The 17,590-nt window shown below is 44.9% G+C and overlaps 1 protein-coding gene across 1 annotated transcript in view; it reads left to right on the top strand.

Moving 5' to 3' along the window:
* The window catches only part of MYO18B (myosin XVIIIB), a 256,547-nt gene that overhangs the window by 209,361 nt on the left and 29,596 nt on the right, over positions 1-17,590 (top strand). Inside the window, exons 39-41 of the mRNA XM_037816981.1 lie at positions 4,600-4,730; positions 15,961-16,005; positions 16,568-16,705. Of these exons, the coding sequence (XP_037672909.1) occupies positions 4,600-4,730; positions 15,961-16,005; positions 16,568-16,705 (314 nt within the window). The remainder of the gene's footprint in view (positions 1-4,599; positions 4,731-15,960; positions 16,006-16,567; positions 16,706-17,590) is intronic.

Genomic DNA, 17,590 nt, shown 5'->3' on the forward strand with positions numbered 1-17,590 from the left:
AGGGTATATCAAGCTCATACCTGGCCTCAAAATACAAGTCCACTGGAACATAGCAGTCCTGATTAATCCCGAGCATTATTAGTCCGATGCAATAATTTTTACCAGCCCACTTACTGACTCCCAAGCCTGACAAGGAGTACCTCCCTTGTGCCTCTTTGTCCCTGTGTGCGCCTCCCCTCATATTTCTCAAGGGGTCTCTGGCTGGGGCCTTTTGTTGCTTGCCTCTAGGAGTCTGTTTGGGGCACCACATCAGTTTAATGATTTGGTCTCTGCAATCAGTGGATTCCATTTGGTTTTCTTATTGAAGCAGGAAAGGTTTGCTGATTGCTGATTACACCAACTCTAAATTTTCCAAATTCCTCTCTTTGGGGTGTTTCCACTAGCCTGTGTGTGTCCCCTGGTAGCTGGAGTAAGGAATGTGGAAGATGAGGAGACACTGTGGAGAGGTGAGAGGTTGTCACAGACCCCCTGAAGCTCATCTTTGGTATACCTGCCCTCATCTATTGATGATTTTTCACGCTCAGCTCTCCTCACTCTTCCTAGCTAACTCATCCTCTGCTGCTCCTGTTTTCCACCCATATCTTCCCTCTGCAGAATAGTGAAAAGGCTTTGGAGCCAGAGTCCTGCATTCCGATCTCCTCATTCTCACTGTGTGACCTTGGAGGGGCCTCCTCAGTGACATGGGGACAATACCTCCCTTTCCTGAGGCTCCTCATGGGGATTAAATGATGGCAGTGCAACCATTGGCCGAGCCCTTCCTCTCTGCCGAGCTTCACATATATCAGCTCATTTACTCCTCACAACAGCCCTGTGAGGGAGGAGCTCTTAGTACCGCATATAACCGATGAGAAAACACGGCCAGAGAGGTTGAGTAACTTGCTGAAGATCACACAGCTAGTGAGCAGTAGAGCTGGAACTCAAACCCAGGCAGCTTGGTTTTAGTGCATTAAGGTGCTTTCATATTTTATGGATCTGACCCATTTCAAGTGACCATTTCCTCTGTCCACCTGCTTAGTCCTCGCCCAGAGCCACCCATCCCTGAGACACAGCATCTGTCTCTGACCCTCTCCTCCTCCCAGCAGGAGGCTCTCTGTGGATGTAGACTTTAGACCCTTGCTGCATCTTCCTCATGACACTGGCTGGGGGCAAAAGGGCTTGTTAACCCCACCCATCCACCCACCAAAGTTCCTCCATGCAAAACAGGGAGGGGACGTTTCTGCTGCCTGCTCGCTTCTCAGAACAGGTGGCTGAAAATGTCTCATCTGAGAACCCAAGACCTGGGTGCTCATCTCAGCTTTGTGGTTTCACAGCTGTGGGACCTTGGACAAGTCATTTTGCTGCTCTGACCCTTAGTTTCTTAATCTCTGAAATGGACGTTCATTCAACCAACTTTTGCGGAATCCAGTGTACTCACCATGTGCCTAAAATGGCCCAGATGTGTCGACTCCTGCTAGGATCTAAGGCAGAAGTCTGGATTTCTCTGCCTCTGTGTCATAACAGACACAGGCGCCATGTCTCCTGGGAGATGACCAATTCCCAGTGACACCGTCATCCTGACCCACTAGGAAAATGAGCTTGGGCAAATGTTCCCTTAAGCTGCTGGGACTTTGCCCACAGACAGTTTTCTCTGTGTCTTTATGAGCTGACATGCTGGCATCCTGGGGTGAGCACCCTCCTTGCCATCCTGCCGTGTGTGTTATTTTCCCTGACAGTCCACTGGCCTCCCTCCCAAAGGCCCCTTCCTCAGAGCGTCTCTCACCTTGTCAGCACTGAGATGGGGATTTCACAGCTGGCAGCTTCAATCAACTAAAATTTACTGCCAATCCCTGCTCACACTCCCCCTACTTCTCTCCACGCCACCCCCTTCTCTCATCAGGTCACCTCAGCCCTCAGGCTTGCTTAGCCTTTGCCTGCTGCCTCTCTTTCTCTCTTTAAAATCTAAAAGGGCTCAAAGTCAGTTAAAAGATGCAGACTTGCAATACAGTGAATGGACATGCTGGGCTGCTAAGGAGAGCTGGGCCTCTCCCTGTAATGGGGAACAGCCATGGCCCTTGCTGACTTCTGTTGGGGTGTGCACATGTAGCCCCAGAAAGAGCACTGGACTGGGATCCACACAGGCTGAGTTCAAATCCCGGATATTCTCCTTACCACCCTTAGTGACTTGCTGGCCAAAGTTTCCTCATCTGCAAAATAAGGAAAATGGTCCCAGACTCAGAAAAGAGCTGTAAAACTGCTCAAGATCACCCGGCTAGTGAGTTAAATGGGGAGCTGGGAATGGAACTTATATTTGACCCTAAATCCTTATATTTTCTCCCTTCCGCTTATGGTATGTGTGTCTTCTTTTTTAAGAATGGTCAAAAGATAAACTTTACATAATTAGAAGAGTATAAAAGAAAAATTTCATCCATAACCCCACTCCATGTCCACCCATAAATACTCTCAACTCTCCAAGTGTTTCTCCCAGCATATGTGGGTTATTTGCACAGAGATGGGCATGCTATTGCTGTGTTCTATTCCACTTGCTTAACGCTATTTCACGGGAGCACCCCACCCTGCCACAATCCTTAGTCCTAATGTTAGTGGCTGCCTCATAGCATCCAAGTGACCCTCTGGGATTCCCCTAACCAGTCCCAATTATGGGATGATGAGGCAGCTCCAGGTTCTCCATGTCATCAACAGCACTGCTCCCAGCTTCCTTGGGTACAGAGCTGTGCTCTGCCTTTGATTATTCCCTTGAGGATTAATTTCCAGGAGTTGGGATTCCTGTTTTAGCTCAGAGTTTCTCAACATCAGCACTATTGACATTTTTCCAGGAGAAGTCTTTGTGGTGGGGGGCCGTTCTGTGCATTGTAGGATGTTGACTAGCATCCCTGGCCTCTACCCACTAGATGCCAGTAGCATTCCCTACCCCCCGCTGAAGCCGTGACAACCAAAACTGTCTCCAGACAAGACCAAATGTCACCTAAGGGGCACGATCCACCCAGCTGACAACTGCTGTGTTAAATATATTGTGAAGGGAAGTCAGACTTTCTGAAGAGTCTGGGAAAATCCTGTTAGGCCACTTCACACCCACTGGAATAGCTGTTATTTGGAGCAAAAGAAAAATAAAATGGAAAATAAGAAGTGTTAAGGATGTGGAGAAACAGGAACATTCACGTACTGCAGGTAGGAATGTAAAATGGCACAACTGCTGAGGAAAACAGTTTGGTGGTTCCTCAAAGGATTAAACCTAGAATTACCCTATGACCTGTCAATTCCACTCTTAGGGATATACCCTAAAGAACTGAAAGCAGGGACTTGAATGGATATGTGCACAACAGTGTTCATAACAGTAGCTAAAAGGTGGAAGCAACCCAAATGTCTGTTGACAGATGACTGGATCAACAAAATGTGGTCTACATCAATATGATAGAATATTATTCAGCCATAAAAAGAAATGAAGTTCTCACACATGAACCTCAAAAAACATTAAGCTACGTGAAATAAGTTAGACACAAAAGGACAAATATTGTATGATTCCACTTATATGATATGCCTAGAATAAGCAAATTCGTAAGACAGAAAGTAGATTAGAGGTGACCAGGAGTTGGGGGGTGGGGAGGACAAGTGGGGGATTAGTACTTATTAGAGACAGAGTTTCTGTTTTGGGGGAAATGAAAAAGTTTTCATAATGGAAGGTAGAGATGGTAGCACAACATTGTGAATATAATTAATACCACTGAATTGTATACTTGAAAATGGTTACTATGGCAAATTTTACTTTAAATATGTTACCACAATAAAAATATTCTGATTAGGACAGTATCAGAAAATAAAGGAATGCTCACTGAGAGAGGAATCAGATGCACTAAGTTCAGGTTCCAGTGCTGTCGTTAAGGCTTCACTTCTCAAGGCCTCAGTTTCTTATCTGTAAAATGGGGCAATAATTGAGACCCACCTGTTTAGCTTGTTCTGAGGACTGAGTCTGAAGTCATGCATGTAAGGCCCAGTTCTGGGCTGGGCACTCACAAAGTGCTCAATAAATGCCAGCGGGTGTTTGCCTGCCCCACTAAATGTTCCATAGTTTCCCGTCTTTGCCTTTGCTGCCTTTGAGGAGGGAAAGGTGGAGGAGTCTAGGTGGCAGAGTTGAAAGGAAACCATTCTTGTTCTACCGTCCACTATCACCACCACCACTCCAGGCCCATTAAGGAAGAGGCTCAGCTTATGGAACCAGCCTCTGTGGCTGGTCTGGGCAGCCACTCCAGGCAGCATTGATTGATTTGTGCATTTACTTACCCATCCCATGTCCTGCATGCCCACCAGGCACTGGGCACTGTGGTAGCACTGAGTAATAGCATGGCTCTGGGGCCAGACACATGGGGTTGAGCAGTCCCTGCATGGGAGGGTGAGCTCTGTCCTTGAGGCACATTCTGGAGGCCACTGAGCAGCTGTTTTCTCCTCTATAAAATGTGGAGAGATGTGCTCATCCATAGAGAGCCCCCCATGGAGGAACCACCACATCACGGGCACTCAGCCTGGGATATGTCTTATCCCCAGAGAACATGAGGGTGGGCAGGGTTCTTGCCCAAAGCCATCATGTGCTTGTGTTTCTGTCTCCAGGAGAAGTATGTGGAGGAGCTTGCAGCAGTGAGGCAAACCCTCCAGACAGACCTGGAGACGTCTATCAGGAGGATTGCCGACTTGCAGGCTGCCTTGGAAGAGGTGGCATCCAGTGACAGTGACACAGAAAGGTAACCTGCAAGGGGCCAGGTGAGGCTGGATTCAGTGGGTGGGCTTCACCATGGGGAGCTCTGTGACCTACAGCAAACAGAGCTCCAGCTCTCAGGTCTGAAGGCCACATCTGCTGGGAAGCCAAAGGCTTTTGGAAGGTAGGAGCAATAACTGCACTGCTTAGATGGTGAGAGACAGGATGCTTCCCAGCTGGTATTAATGCGCCCCACCTGTCCCCACCCCCGCTACCGCAGAGCCACATGGTCCGGCTCCTAAAGCCTGTGGCCTGGCAATAGGTTGGGGTGGCTGCAAAATGAACTCAGGCTGTGTGACCTTGGGCAAGTTATGTGTCCAATCTGGGCTTAATTTTCTCATCTGTAAAATGGATATCATAATATTAGAATGAACCTCATGAAATTGCCAAGAGTTGACCATTTTTCACCTAAAATTGGTAGTTTCATATATTCAACCCACCACCTACTTCATAGGGTTGTTAATGAAAGTTAAATGGGTTAAAAATATGAACAATTTTTAGGGCAATGCTGGGGACATTTAAATGCTGTATAAGTGCAAGCTTTGTTTACACAGGATAATGAGTATTATTTTACTAAGGCAACAGCCAATACAAGGGTGCAGGGTGAGAGGGCTGGTGATTGGTGAGATCGCCCAAGTTCAGTGTCAGGGATTCTCTCCTTTCTCAGAAGGCAGGCTCCTAACCACCATCTCCACTTGAGTCCCAAGCTGCCGCAGACCACGTGTGGGCTGCTCAGTCGAGTTTGAGATTTCCTAGCTAGGCATATGGACCCAGGCCTCCAGCCACTGCAGGTGGCCCAAAGCATCTGTTACCCAGAGCTGCCCTTGTAGGGAATCACAGCCCCCATCCCAGTGTCTGTGGAGAAGTCTTGGCAGGAACAGACCTCTACTGCATAGCTGTGGTAAGGAACAGGGTGCCTTAACCTGACCTGCAGATGCAATTCCTCACAAAGCCCCACAAGCCACCCCCACAGCCACGTGTGCAGGCTGCCTGGGAAACCAATCCTTCTTGGTCTTTGTCTTGGTGGGGGCTGGTTCTCGCTGCAGCCAGAACAATCAAATGTCAGGCCATGGCATCCAACCCTCTCTGTTTCCCCAAGGGGCTCCTGGACCAGAGAATTTCAAAGTCACACAGCAAGTAAGAGTCAGGCACTGAGTCAGAATCCAGCTTGGCTGAATTTCCCACCCGGATCTTTGTGGATCCCTTCCTTCTTAACAGGGTGGGGCAGGGGCTGGCTGCTGACCTGCCGGAGGTGCAGGTGAGCTGGGGGCAGGAGCAGAAAGGACCAAAAGTCCACTGTGGTTTAGCCAGTGGGAAAAGCCGGACATTGTTATCAGAGCTCACATCACCTAGTGGGGAGAAAAGGCTAGAAGGGAACCCACCAACATTCTGATACTGAAGGAAGACATTAATGATGGTTTAATTGTTTCTTTTCTTCAAGCCTTATTTAAAGTTTCAGAATTTCTGGGATGAACACATATGCACATGCTTAGCTAAGCTAGCACCCTCTTTAGGAGATTTTGCACATTTATGTTAGTTATTACTACACCGATTTTAGGATGTGATCAAACTCGTTCCCTTGATATAGTCCTGGGCTGTTCATAATATGCTCAGAGGCATGTAACCTCAAACTCTCCCATGTGTTCATGCTCAGCTCAGAATCAGCAATAAGGAGACCCAGTGGACTCTAAAACCCCTATTCTCCCCTCTAAATAAAGGGCTTTATCTAAAAACTCTTCTTCAGTTTGTGCAAAAATGCCTTTTATGCCCATTACAAGTGTTTCCACCATTCTCTGCTAATTTGCACAGCTGCCAAACTGCTGGTGAAATGGCAAATACTGACATTGCAGCAGCTTCCCAGCTCCTGATTACATTTAGGATCCCCCTCCGCCACCCCCTCCTCCAGTTTTATTAGTATCATGGTAGAACTTACGCCTGTAATTACAAACCCTATTGTCGCTATTACCCGCTTGATGCTTGGGCTGACTTTTCTATTAATAGAAACCCTACAGCTTTTGCATTAATTATAATGGGAATTAATGCATGCGTACTAGCTGTTTTTTGTGGGGTGTTTGTTTGCCAATGAGCAAAATCTTTGAACCATTTCAATTGTGTACCAAAGGATTGCTTTTCTAATAAACAATAAAAGTTAAAAAACAATAACAAAATTAGAGAGAGGCAGAGGGCCCATGCTTGGAGGTGTGGGTGACAGGCTGGGCAGAAGGTGTGACAAGAAGCAAGTAACAGACTTCTCACCTGGGGTGTGAGATCCTGGTGATGAGGTCATCAAGGGCCACAGATTTCACTCCAGACTCTGTTCATGGGGGATCCTTTAGGACCAGCCCTTACCCTCATCCTAGTAGAAGACACCTTTGTCTGTCCACACTCCAGGTGGCAAATGCTCAGACAGACCCCATGCTTCACCCCTTGTTCTGATCCGGCTGTTCTGGGCTCCGGGGCCTGGGCATGCTGGAATCCAATTTGTACTAGCTTTCTGTCTGCACTTTCATCATCTTTTGTCTCTAGGGCCTTAAATCTTCCTCCCCCCAGGGCTTCTGATGCCTTTTCCTCATCTGGATCTCTGGTTTCCACTCAGCACCTGAGTCAGTGTTGCTAAAGTTGCAAGAGACCTCACCTGTGTTTCAGAGTTGTTTGGAGACATGAAATGACAATAGAACACCAGGTGTAAAGAGAAACACTGTGTACTTGGAAAAGCCCCATGCAATGTGTAGGATTATTGAGATTGGAAGTGGGGAAGAAATGAGGAGGACATAGGCTCTGAGTTTCAACAAACCTGAGTTCCAAGCAGAGATCGAATTGTTAATTTCTGCATGGCCTTGAGCAAGTTTTTCAATCTATTCAATTCCTGGACCTCAGTCTCTTCATCTGTAAGATAGGTTAATGATTGGAAATAAGCAAAAAATTGCAATCCCCCAGTGCAGTGCCTTGTATATATCAGGGGCTCAGCAATTGTTAGTTTCCTGCATTTGTTCTTTAGATAATTCTTCCTAAGCACCTTTTCCATGCCCGGCACTGTGCTAGGTGTTTGTGATCTCTCCCTGCTTCTTCTTGTTTTTCTCCATGTTACAGATGAAGAGAATTGAATAGTTTGCCCAAGGTCAGGCAGAAACACACTATTGGAGTTGTGACTAGATTCCAATGCATTGAATTCCCAAATGCTAGAGAGAGAGAGGAAGAGAACACAGGTATGGTCCCTGCCTTCTTGGAACCTACATTCTAACGGGGTGGAGCATGTGTGTGTGTGTGCGCACATGTGTGTATGTGTGTGTGTGAGACAGATGATGAATAATGTAAACAGACCAAAACATAAAACTAAAATACATTAGGAGTTATAAAGGCAGAGAACATAGCACCGTGACAAACAGCAGAGTAGGTGGAAATGGGCTCTCTGAGACCAGGGCATTTGAATGAGAAGGAGCCAGCCGTGGGAGAGATGCAGACAATGAGTGGGGAAAGAGCTAGGCACGTTCTACCGAGTGAAGGAAGGCCAGTGCACCCTGAGTAAGGTGGCGAAAGAGGGAGAAGTGGCTCTTCTTCCTTCTGTCTTTCCCTTCTTCTCTTCCTCCTATTCCTCCTTCCCTCTCTTCTACATTTCTAAAAAGTCAAACATCTCTTGAAATGGCTCATGGAAATCCACTGAGTCCCCCACTTCCTTGAAGTGTCCCAGAACCCCAGGCAGGATCAGCTACATAATTTGTGGGGTCAGGATTGAAATGAAAATGTGGGCTGCTTGTTCAAAAATTATTAAGAATTTCAAGAGAGCAACAGAAATGCATTAATCCAAGCACAGGTACTTCTGAGCATGGGGTCTTGAGGAACTGCACAGGTCACACACCCATGAAGCCGGCTGTGATCCCATGGTGGTTCTTAGGGAGCATTTGCTAATTCCCAACAGGCCTTGAACCTAAATCACTGCCTTCTCACTTGATGTGAGATTTACGTACAGCATGGGTTTCAGTGATACCACAGGACTGCAGTGGGGTGGAGGGGATGCCCACAAAGAAGTCTTAATGAGTTTAAAAGAATTAATATTGTACAAACCCAGTTTCTCTTGTCACAGTGTAACTGAATCAGTTATCAAGAGTAAAAGGAAACAGGGATTGCTGGGCTGCTTAGCCACTGTCCAGGGCAAAGCTCCCAGCACCTACCCTGGAGCCCACACAGCCTTTACTCTGCCCCATCCTGGCAGCTCCATACTGTGCTTCCCTCTCGGTTGTCTCATCATCTGGGGTGAGAAGTTTGGATTGGAGCCTGAGGGACTGGGTCTGAGGTACTTCTCCAAACTGAGCTCTCAATTAGGATTCAAACCCACCACGGAGAGAGAAAGCTTCCACTGGAGGTGAGGTTCTTTGAGAAACTTGTTCGAATTATGAAAAGTCACATTTCCCCATGTTGGGAATTTCAATAGGCCTTCCAGGCTGGAAACGTGGCTGCGTGCTTAGAAAGCCAGGCAGACTGTGCGGCAGAATTTAAACATGTACCATCCTGCACTAGCGACCCGTGTTGTAACTTAGACAGTGGCATCAGCCTTCTTAGATTAATGGAGAAATGCTTTAAGCTGTTCCCCCAGGCCTGGAGCTTGCTCATTACTCATGGAAGGAGGGATGCACTGACTGAAAGACAGCCCTGTCTATTCCCAGCCCAGAGTCTGCGGCAGCTCTGTTTCTTGCCTTGGCTGGGGTTTCGGGGATGGTGTGGTGGGGTCAGTGAATGACCTCTGACTCCTGGATGTGCTAAGTGTTTCAATTCCAGCTAGCTTAATCTGAGATGAATGATCTGGAAAAGAGTCCTCTTTTGCTTGTCTTGAGGGTTAGTTGGAAATTCTCCAACATACATCTTTTTAACCAGGCTGAAGGCTATAGCAGGACAAGTAGAAAGATCTGGGTCTAACCAAAGACTGCAGCTCCACTGAGGGCATAATTCTGAGTTAATTTATGTATTGGTCAGCCCAGGCCCCAACAAAACACAAAGTTTCCTGGCACATATTGGATAGTCTTTGGACTTGCCCACATCCCTTTTCTTACAACTTTCTTACCTATATAGTTAGTCTCCCATGAGTGAGTAATGAGTATGTCCCAGGCCTGGAGGGATAGCTTAAAGCATTTCTCCATTAATTTAGAAGGTTGATGCTTCAGTCCAAGTTAGAACATGGGGCCCTCCTGCAGGATAAAACATGTTTCAATGCTGCCGCACAGGCCACCTGGCTTTCTAAGCATGTTTCTAGCCTGGAAGGTCTGGATACCCAGCTAATGGAGATTTCAGGAGTCAAGACTCCAAACTACTTTTTCTTCTCTGGCATTACAAGAAATAATAATAAACTAATTATTAGGTACCCTTTTCCAAGGAGTCACTTTGCACCAGGCACACGCTACGTGTTTTACATGCATAGTCCTCACAACTCCCTCAATTTGGTATCATTATCATCCCCAGTTCCCAGATGAGGGAACTGAGGTCCAGAGAAGTCAAGAAACTTGCCTGAGCCCACACAGTGAGTGATGGGTCCATGATTTGATTTCCAGGCTGACCCATAATCCATGCTTTTAATGATCAAGCTCTGCTGTCGCCTGCCAAGCATACCCCTTCTTCCTCCTTTCCCTTGTTAAGGTCTTTGTCCTCTGTAAAGTAACTGGCCTGTCATTGCAGCCAGCTTGTGTCTGTCGCTGTGATGTGGGGGCCAATGAATTTGTGTGTTACTCCCCAGAAATGTTTGCATTTGGACTGGCATTGTCTGGCAAAGACTCACCCTAAAGGAATATATCTGAAGACATTTAATTAATTACCTTGCTCATTAGCAGTCCCCTGCTTACAAATGCCTAGCCCAAGTTCCTTTTTTTAAAGCCACATGCACAAAGGTGGGAGAAAGAGCCACTGAATGCATGTCAGGTGAGGGCCTCAGCCCTGGCTGTCCTGCCAAAGCAATCAGGACCATGGGCAGGCCATCTGCTCTTCAGGGGCCTCTCCTTTGCCCCCTCAGTAGACAGTAAACATTGATCAACTTCCTGTCAGGATGGGAGGTAGACTAGGGAACAAGGCAGGCATGGACTGGCATCATGAAGTTTGCAGCCTCGAGACTATTTCTTCATATGGTGAATGAGGGTCAATGGTTTTCTTTTTTTTTTTAAGCAAACTCTTATAGAAAACCCTAGCTTAGGATGGAGTACAGAGGAAGGTTTGGGGCTGAGCCCCGCTTCTAGGTCCCTTGTCCCTGACCTGTGGTAGCCCCTGTGGGGTCTCCCAGAACTTGAGGGCTCCATGAACCGTGGTCACAAACTCCAGTCCCCGCCAGAGCCAATAATCTATGACTGTATGAAGTCAGCGTGGTGACAATTTCTACCCATCTCGTTTAATGCTTCTCAGGATCAGTCAGAACAAAATTCCCCCTGCTTCTGCATGAAAGTCTTTCCCACCCCCCTGCCCCAAGCCTCCACTTTAGACCACCTCAATATAAGGCATTAGGTGTCTTCAGCATCTTCTCATAGAATAAAGTTGTGATGTGGTTTCCAGAAGCCCTTCTCAATCCAACCTGTTTATTTTAAACATACTCTTATTTGCTGAGAACTTCCCAGATATGGCAGGCAGCATGTGGTCCACGTTGGAGACCACCCTTGCTCTGGATGATGTCTCCTCATGGGTGGGCAGACAGACTGTCTGGAAGGCTTTGACTACCACCTTGGAGGTTCTTTACCAAATTCAGCATTAGTAGTTTGCAGGTAGAAGCAACACATGTGCAGATACTATAAAAATATAGGATTATTTTTGATAAACTCCCATACCTATATTTTTTTATTTGTCCTTATGGCTAGTTCTTTTCCAAAGTCTTCCTGTTTAAGGGGGAAACTAAATTTGAGATTGGCTATTGGAATAGTCAGTCTGGCAGGAACCAGAAGGCAACCCCAGATAAGGAGAGCATAATAAAGGGACTACTTACCAAGGTGATGGCAGGGTGTAGGGAAGCCACAAGGGATGGTGCAGCACCTGGGGACTAGCAATGACTGTAAGCTTTAACCACTGCTAGGCTTGAACAGATGAGGAGAGGGTGCAAATGTTGGAATCCAGAGAGAGAAAGAGAGAGAGTGGGGTAGAGAGGGCTGCCTGACAGAAGGAGCCAGCCTAAGGAGACCCAACAGGGTGAAAGCCAGAAGAACCACTCCAGCTTTCCTCTCCTCCCACTTTCCTTTCCACTGTCAGCTGATTTCTCCATTAGCTGAGCCCCGGGGAAGCCGGAGGGCAGCAAGCCTGTTGATGTGGTCCATATAGATTGGCCCCCCAGGCACAAAGCAGGTGGAGAACAGAGGAGAGTGGATGGGTTTCTAGTTTGGGAGAAAAGGAAAGGGCCCTTTCAGAAGGGGGCAAATCTGAATACTGAGTCCACCCGTGAAGTCAGGATAAATAGGTGGACAGCAATTAACACCAGAACATGCTTTGATTAGTTTTTGGGCTGTCTAGACTTTCCAGAGTGTTGGGTTCAACTAAAGATTGTTTTCCTGTCAAGTCAAGTATGGGGAGAAGTGTCCCTGGCTGCCAAACTGAGAAAGCCCCTGCACCAAGGCAAGTTGTATTAGGATTATGGAGACATTACAGTGCCCAGGCTCTCCATGCCATTCCAGACTCTATAGCTTGGGCCACATGGGTCTTTACTCTTCCTTATTCCATGAGCATTGCAGAAGGTGTGCTCCTCTTTCCTGGACTGCCCTTCCAAAGGGCCACATTCTCAGCAACGTTGGTCAGCTGGAGCCAGTGTTCTTTACCTGGGGTCTGTGAACTACCAAGTCAAGGGAGGATGTATCCATGCATGAGTTCCAGATAGTTCCATAAATCATCAGAAATTACACAAAAAAATATGAGTCAGTGTTTGTACATTCTGGAAGTTGAAAATTCTGCATTCTTCATAACAGGTTCTCACAAAAGGCCCAGAATGCCTGCTCTAAGGCCTAAATGCATTCTCTCCATTTCATATAATTTTCAAACATCTGAGCTGGACAGAGTCTCAGAGCTCATTGGTCCAGACCCTTATTTCACAGATGGAGACACTGAGGTCCAGAGCAGGGAAGAGTCTTGGCTAAGGCTACTTAGCAAGCCAGTGACCATGACGGCACAGGAATTCAACCAGCCTGATGCTCTTTCCACAGCCCTGGTCTACCACAGAGTCTCAGAAAGGGCTCAGATCATTAGTGGAAGGATTGGGGTTCAGTTGACTGTTTCAGTTAACAAAGTTAAAAAAAAAAAAAAAAAGGAGGAGGAATATTTTTAAACAGTTTGTTGAAAGATGCATCAAAAATTTTTAAGTAGATCTTCAGTAGGATTTAGGATCGTTCATAAAAAGTGCTTTTGTTCTATTACAGGGGTTTCCTATTGCTGCTATAACAAATTACCACAAACTTAGTAGCCTAAAATAACATTTATTATCTCATAGTTCTGGAGGTCAGAAGTCCAACATGGGTCTCACTGGACTTAAAGTCAAGGTGTCAGCAGGGCTGCCTTCCTTTTGGAGGCTCTAGGGGAGAATCTATTCCTTTGAATTTTCCAGCTTCTAGAGGCTGCTGCATTCCTTGACTTGTGGCTCTTTTCAGATCTTCAAAGCCAGCAACCTTGCATCCCTCCAACCATTCACCCCCAGTCACATCTCTCTCTAATCAAAGCCAGGAAAGGTTGTCTGCTTTAAGAGCCATGTGATTAGGTTAGGTCCACCTGGATAATCCAGGATTGTTCCCCATCTCAAGATATTTAACCTTAATCACATCTGCAAAGTCCCTTTTGCCAGGTAAGGAAATTGAATCACAGGTTCTTGGAATTAGGGTATGGACATGTTTGGGGGGCCATTATTCTGCCTACCACAGGGTCATTCACAAGAACTTTTGTTCTATTGTACGGGTTGGCAAACTTTTCCTTTAAAGGGTCAAATAGTAAATATTTTAGGCTTTGCAGGCCATTCATTCTCTGTGTTCCAGTAAAACTTTATTTACAAAAACAGATGTTTATTTACAAAAACTGCTGACCTGTACTTGGAAACCAAGTATCTGATAGGTGTTTAATATCCAGAATTTATAAAGAACTACTACAACTCAACAACAAAAAAACAAACATCTCTATAAAAAAATGGGCAAAAGACTTTGTAGAATAGACACAAATTACCAAAAAGAACATGAAAAGATGCTCAACATCAATAGCTATTAGGGAAGTGCAAATCAAAACCACGATGAAATACCATTTCACACCCACTAGAAAGGCTACTATTTAGAAAATAATAATAACTTTTGGAAAGGATGTGGAGAATTTGGAACACTCATTCACTGTTGGCAGGAATGTAAAATGGTGCAGCCACTGTGAAAGACAGTTTGGCTGGCCTCAGAAAGTTAACTACAGAATTACCATATGACCTGGAAATTCCACTTCTAAGCATATAACCTACTTTCAAAACAATTGAAAGTAGGAACTCAAATAGTTATTTGCACACCAATGTTCTTAGCAACATTATTCAGAATTGCCACAAGATGGAAGCAACCCAAGAGTCCATCAGCAGACGCATGGATAAGCAAAATGTAGTATGTATATACATATAATGGAATATTACACACTCTGAAAAGGAATAAAGTTCTGGTACAGGCAAAAACGTGGATGATATTTGAATATATCATGTTGAGTGAAATATGTAGACATTAAAGGACAAATGTTATACGATATGATCTCATGGACATTAAATAATTAGAATAAGCAAATTCACAGTGTCAAAACTAGAATATAGGTTACTAGGGGCTGGGGTAAGTATAGGGAATGGGAAGTTAATTCTAATTGCTGTAGAGCTTGTTTGGGGTAATGGAAAAGTTTTGGTAATATACAGTGGTGATAGTAACACAACTTTGTAAATGTGATTAACACCATTGCATTACATAGCTATACATGGTTAAAAGGAGAAATTTTAGGTGGTAGATATGCTGCTAGAGTAAAAATTAAACAAAGAAACAAGCAAAACAACCATAGGACTTTACAACACAAACAATGAATCCTAATGTAAACTTTGGTTATAATTATTGGTACAATTATAATAATAGTCTTTCATCAATTGTAACAAAGTTACCACACTAATGCAAAATGCTAAAAATGGGGGCGGGTATACAAGAACTCCGTATTTTCTACCTGATTTTTCTGTTCAGCCACAACTTCTCTAACAAAAAAAAAATGAAAAGATATTTTCTTCAAAATCTGTAAATAAAGGAAATAATAAAACCCATTTTTTAGCTTTAAAAAAAAATAACAAAAAAACTGCTGACCTGTATTATATTGGATTCCCAAGGATTCTCCACAAGAACTTCTGGTCTGGACTGGGCTCTATGCTGAGCCTGAGGGCTAAAGGGATGAATAAGATATGTTCCTGGCCCAGGAGGGGCTCTTGCTATCCGGTGGGGACACAGGCAGGTAATCAGAAGCTCCAGGGGAGGAGAGCAGTGTGCGGCCACATCTTCTGAGAGGAGATTTGCCCAGCTTTCAACAGGGAATGAAACCAGGAATTTCCAGCCTAAGGAGCCAGGATTAAAATGACATCTCAGGGGTCTGAGGTTTATGCTTTGACTTCCATGTTCATACACATGGGTTAAAAGCATGATCTTAATGAGTTCCTACAGGCCTGGGTTTCAAAGCTGTACAACCTTAGACAAGGGTGTCAGGTTTCTTATCTCTCAAATGGAGACAGGTAGAGTGACTAAATGAGATGATGTGCAGAGCATAATTGTTAGATGAAGGAGTAATCCCCAAAGAATTGCTGCTATTGTAATTAGTCTCAGAGTTTCCCAGGATGCCCTGGAAAGCAACTCCCTATTTCTAATTTGCTAGAACTCACAAATAACATAAAACCTTACTTTTTGGCAATAATGATATTATTAATAACAGTAGTACTAGCTGTGCTAAAATAAGAGTAGGCGTACCATTTAATTAGCACTATCCATTTGCCAGGAATCATGCTGAGATCTTACAAAGGTTTATCTCATTTACTCTACTCCACCCTCTAGTGGCAGAGCCCCATTATTAGCACATTTTACAAAGGAAGTCAGTGAGGCTCAGAGAAGGCAAACAACTTGCCTAAGATCACACAGCAGCAAAAGTTTGAAGTGAACCCAAGGCTGTCTAACATCATAGATGGTGTTTTTCCCCAGCCTCCAGATGCACAAGGATAACAGACTCTTTTTTGTGTCTTTTTCTAGTGTCCAGATAGCAGTGGATGGTTGTGGCAGTGGCAAAAAAGAGATGTAAGTTAACCTCAAGGCCATGGCTCTCTTGTGTCCAGTTTGCAGAGGAAACATCTATGACTGGTTGGAAAATTGTCAGCTCCAGGGTCATACATATAGCACTGGGAACATATTATTTGAACTCTCCAACTTCTTTTAGATGGAGACAAGCCCGTCATTTGGTATAAAATTTAATGCCATGTTTGCTCTCAAATTGGAGAAGCTTCAATATCTGGATTGGAGTGTGGATTTTGGTATCTCCCCAAGGAAGAGTGCAGTGGTTAATACAGTGGGCACTGGGGTCAGAGAGACCAGGGTTTGCATCCCAACTCCATCAATGACTAACTGGGTGTCCTTGGCCAAGTCATAAGTTTGCCTCCCCAAATCCCTAGTACTCCCCTCAGTATAATGGGGATGTCACTGGTTCTCCTTGTCTCAGGGATAGTATTGTGAGCACTGCATAAGGTTCTGCATGCACAGCACTGAGTATAGCATCTGGCTATGCAAAGGGGCAAATATTTTAGTCTAGTTTCTGTTACTGTGGTTGTCATTGTGTTGACAGCATTCTGCATTCCGGTTCTAGGGATAACGTGTCCATCCTCAGCTCCCAGCCAGAGAACAGTCTGCAGTCCTGGTTGAGCTGCACTCTCTCCCTGGCTACAGACACCATGAGGAGCCCCTCCCGACAATCAGTCAGCAGCAGCCAAGTACTCAGCCCAAGGTAAGAGTATCTTTCCGCTACCTCTGGATGGCCTGTGGCTTGAAGAATCTCAGACTTTGCAGGTTACTGTTCAAGTCTTCCATTTCTTTTGACCTAGGCAAAGACAAGCCTGTTCCTGATGGTTTGAGGTTATGATATTGCCGCTTTCTATATGGATCACTTACTCTCCCTGAGCCTCTACTTTCTTATCTACAAAGCAGGGAATATAATTGTATTTACTACTCCAAATGGTTGAAATGATGAGAATCTAATGTAGCCCTTCCTAAAGCATAGTTTTATATATTTTTCTATTTTAATGGCTATGAATTTATTTATCATAGCTGCCTTCTATTTAAAGAAGTCATACTGGTTTTCTACTTGTAGAAAGTTATGGATATAAATTTTCTTTATAAACAAATTTATTTCAGTTTTTAAAAGCAAGTATCATTTTAAAGAAAGTTGGGTTGGGTGATTTCTCACTTGGAGAGTTTAGCATTGTGTGACTATTTGGATTTTATCTCCTCCCTACCACAGAGAGAGATGAATTCAGTCATGACCTGAGCTGGGACCCTCACAAAGATATAAGATTCCAACAGTGGATTGCCCCAACCAATGGATCTTAGAATTCACCTGGAGTTGCAGGACTTAAATCCATCTTCCCTTTTGCTTCTCAATTCCATTTCTCTGAGCTCACTTGGTTTTTCTTTGCAAGGGCACTTCTCTTGTAATTAGGAGTTAATGACCATAAATCAGAAATTATGGATTAAGCAGATGTGTTAGTAAGATGAAATATACAGTGCTTCTGTGGTAACAGAAGGACCAATGTGATAAGATAGAAAGAAAAATCACATACTAATGGAGCAAACCCAGACAACCCTTCCCAACTTAAAAGTTTGCACTGAAGCA

The sequence above is a fragment of the Choloepus didactylus genome, chromosome 23 (genome assembly GCF_015220235.1).
Source record: "Choloepus didactylus isolate mChoDid1 chromosome 23, mChoDid1.pri, whole genome shotgun sequence".
NCBI classification, from domain to species: domain Eukaryota; kingdom Metazoa; phylum Chordata; class Mammalia; order Pilosa; family Megalonychidae; genus Choloepus; species Choloepus didactylus.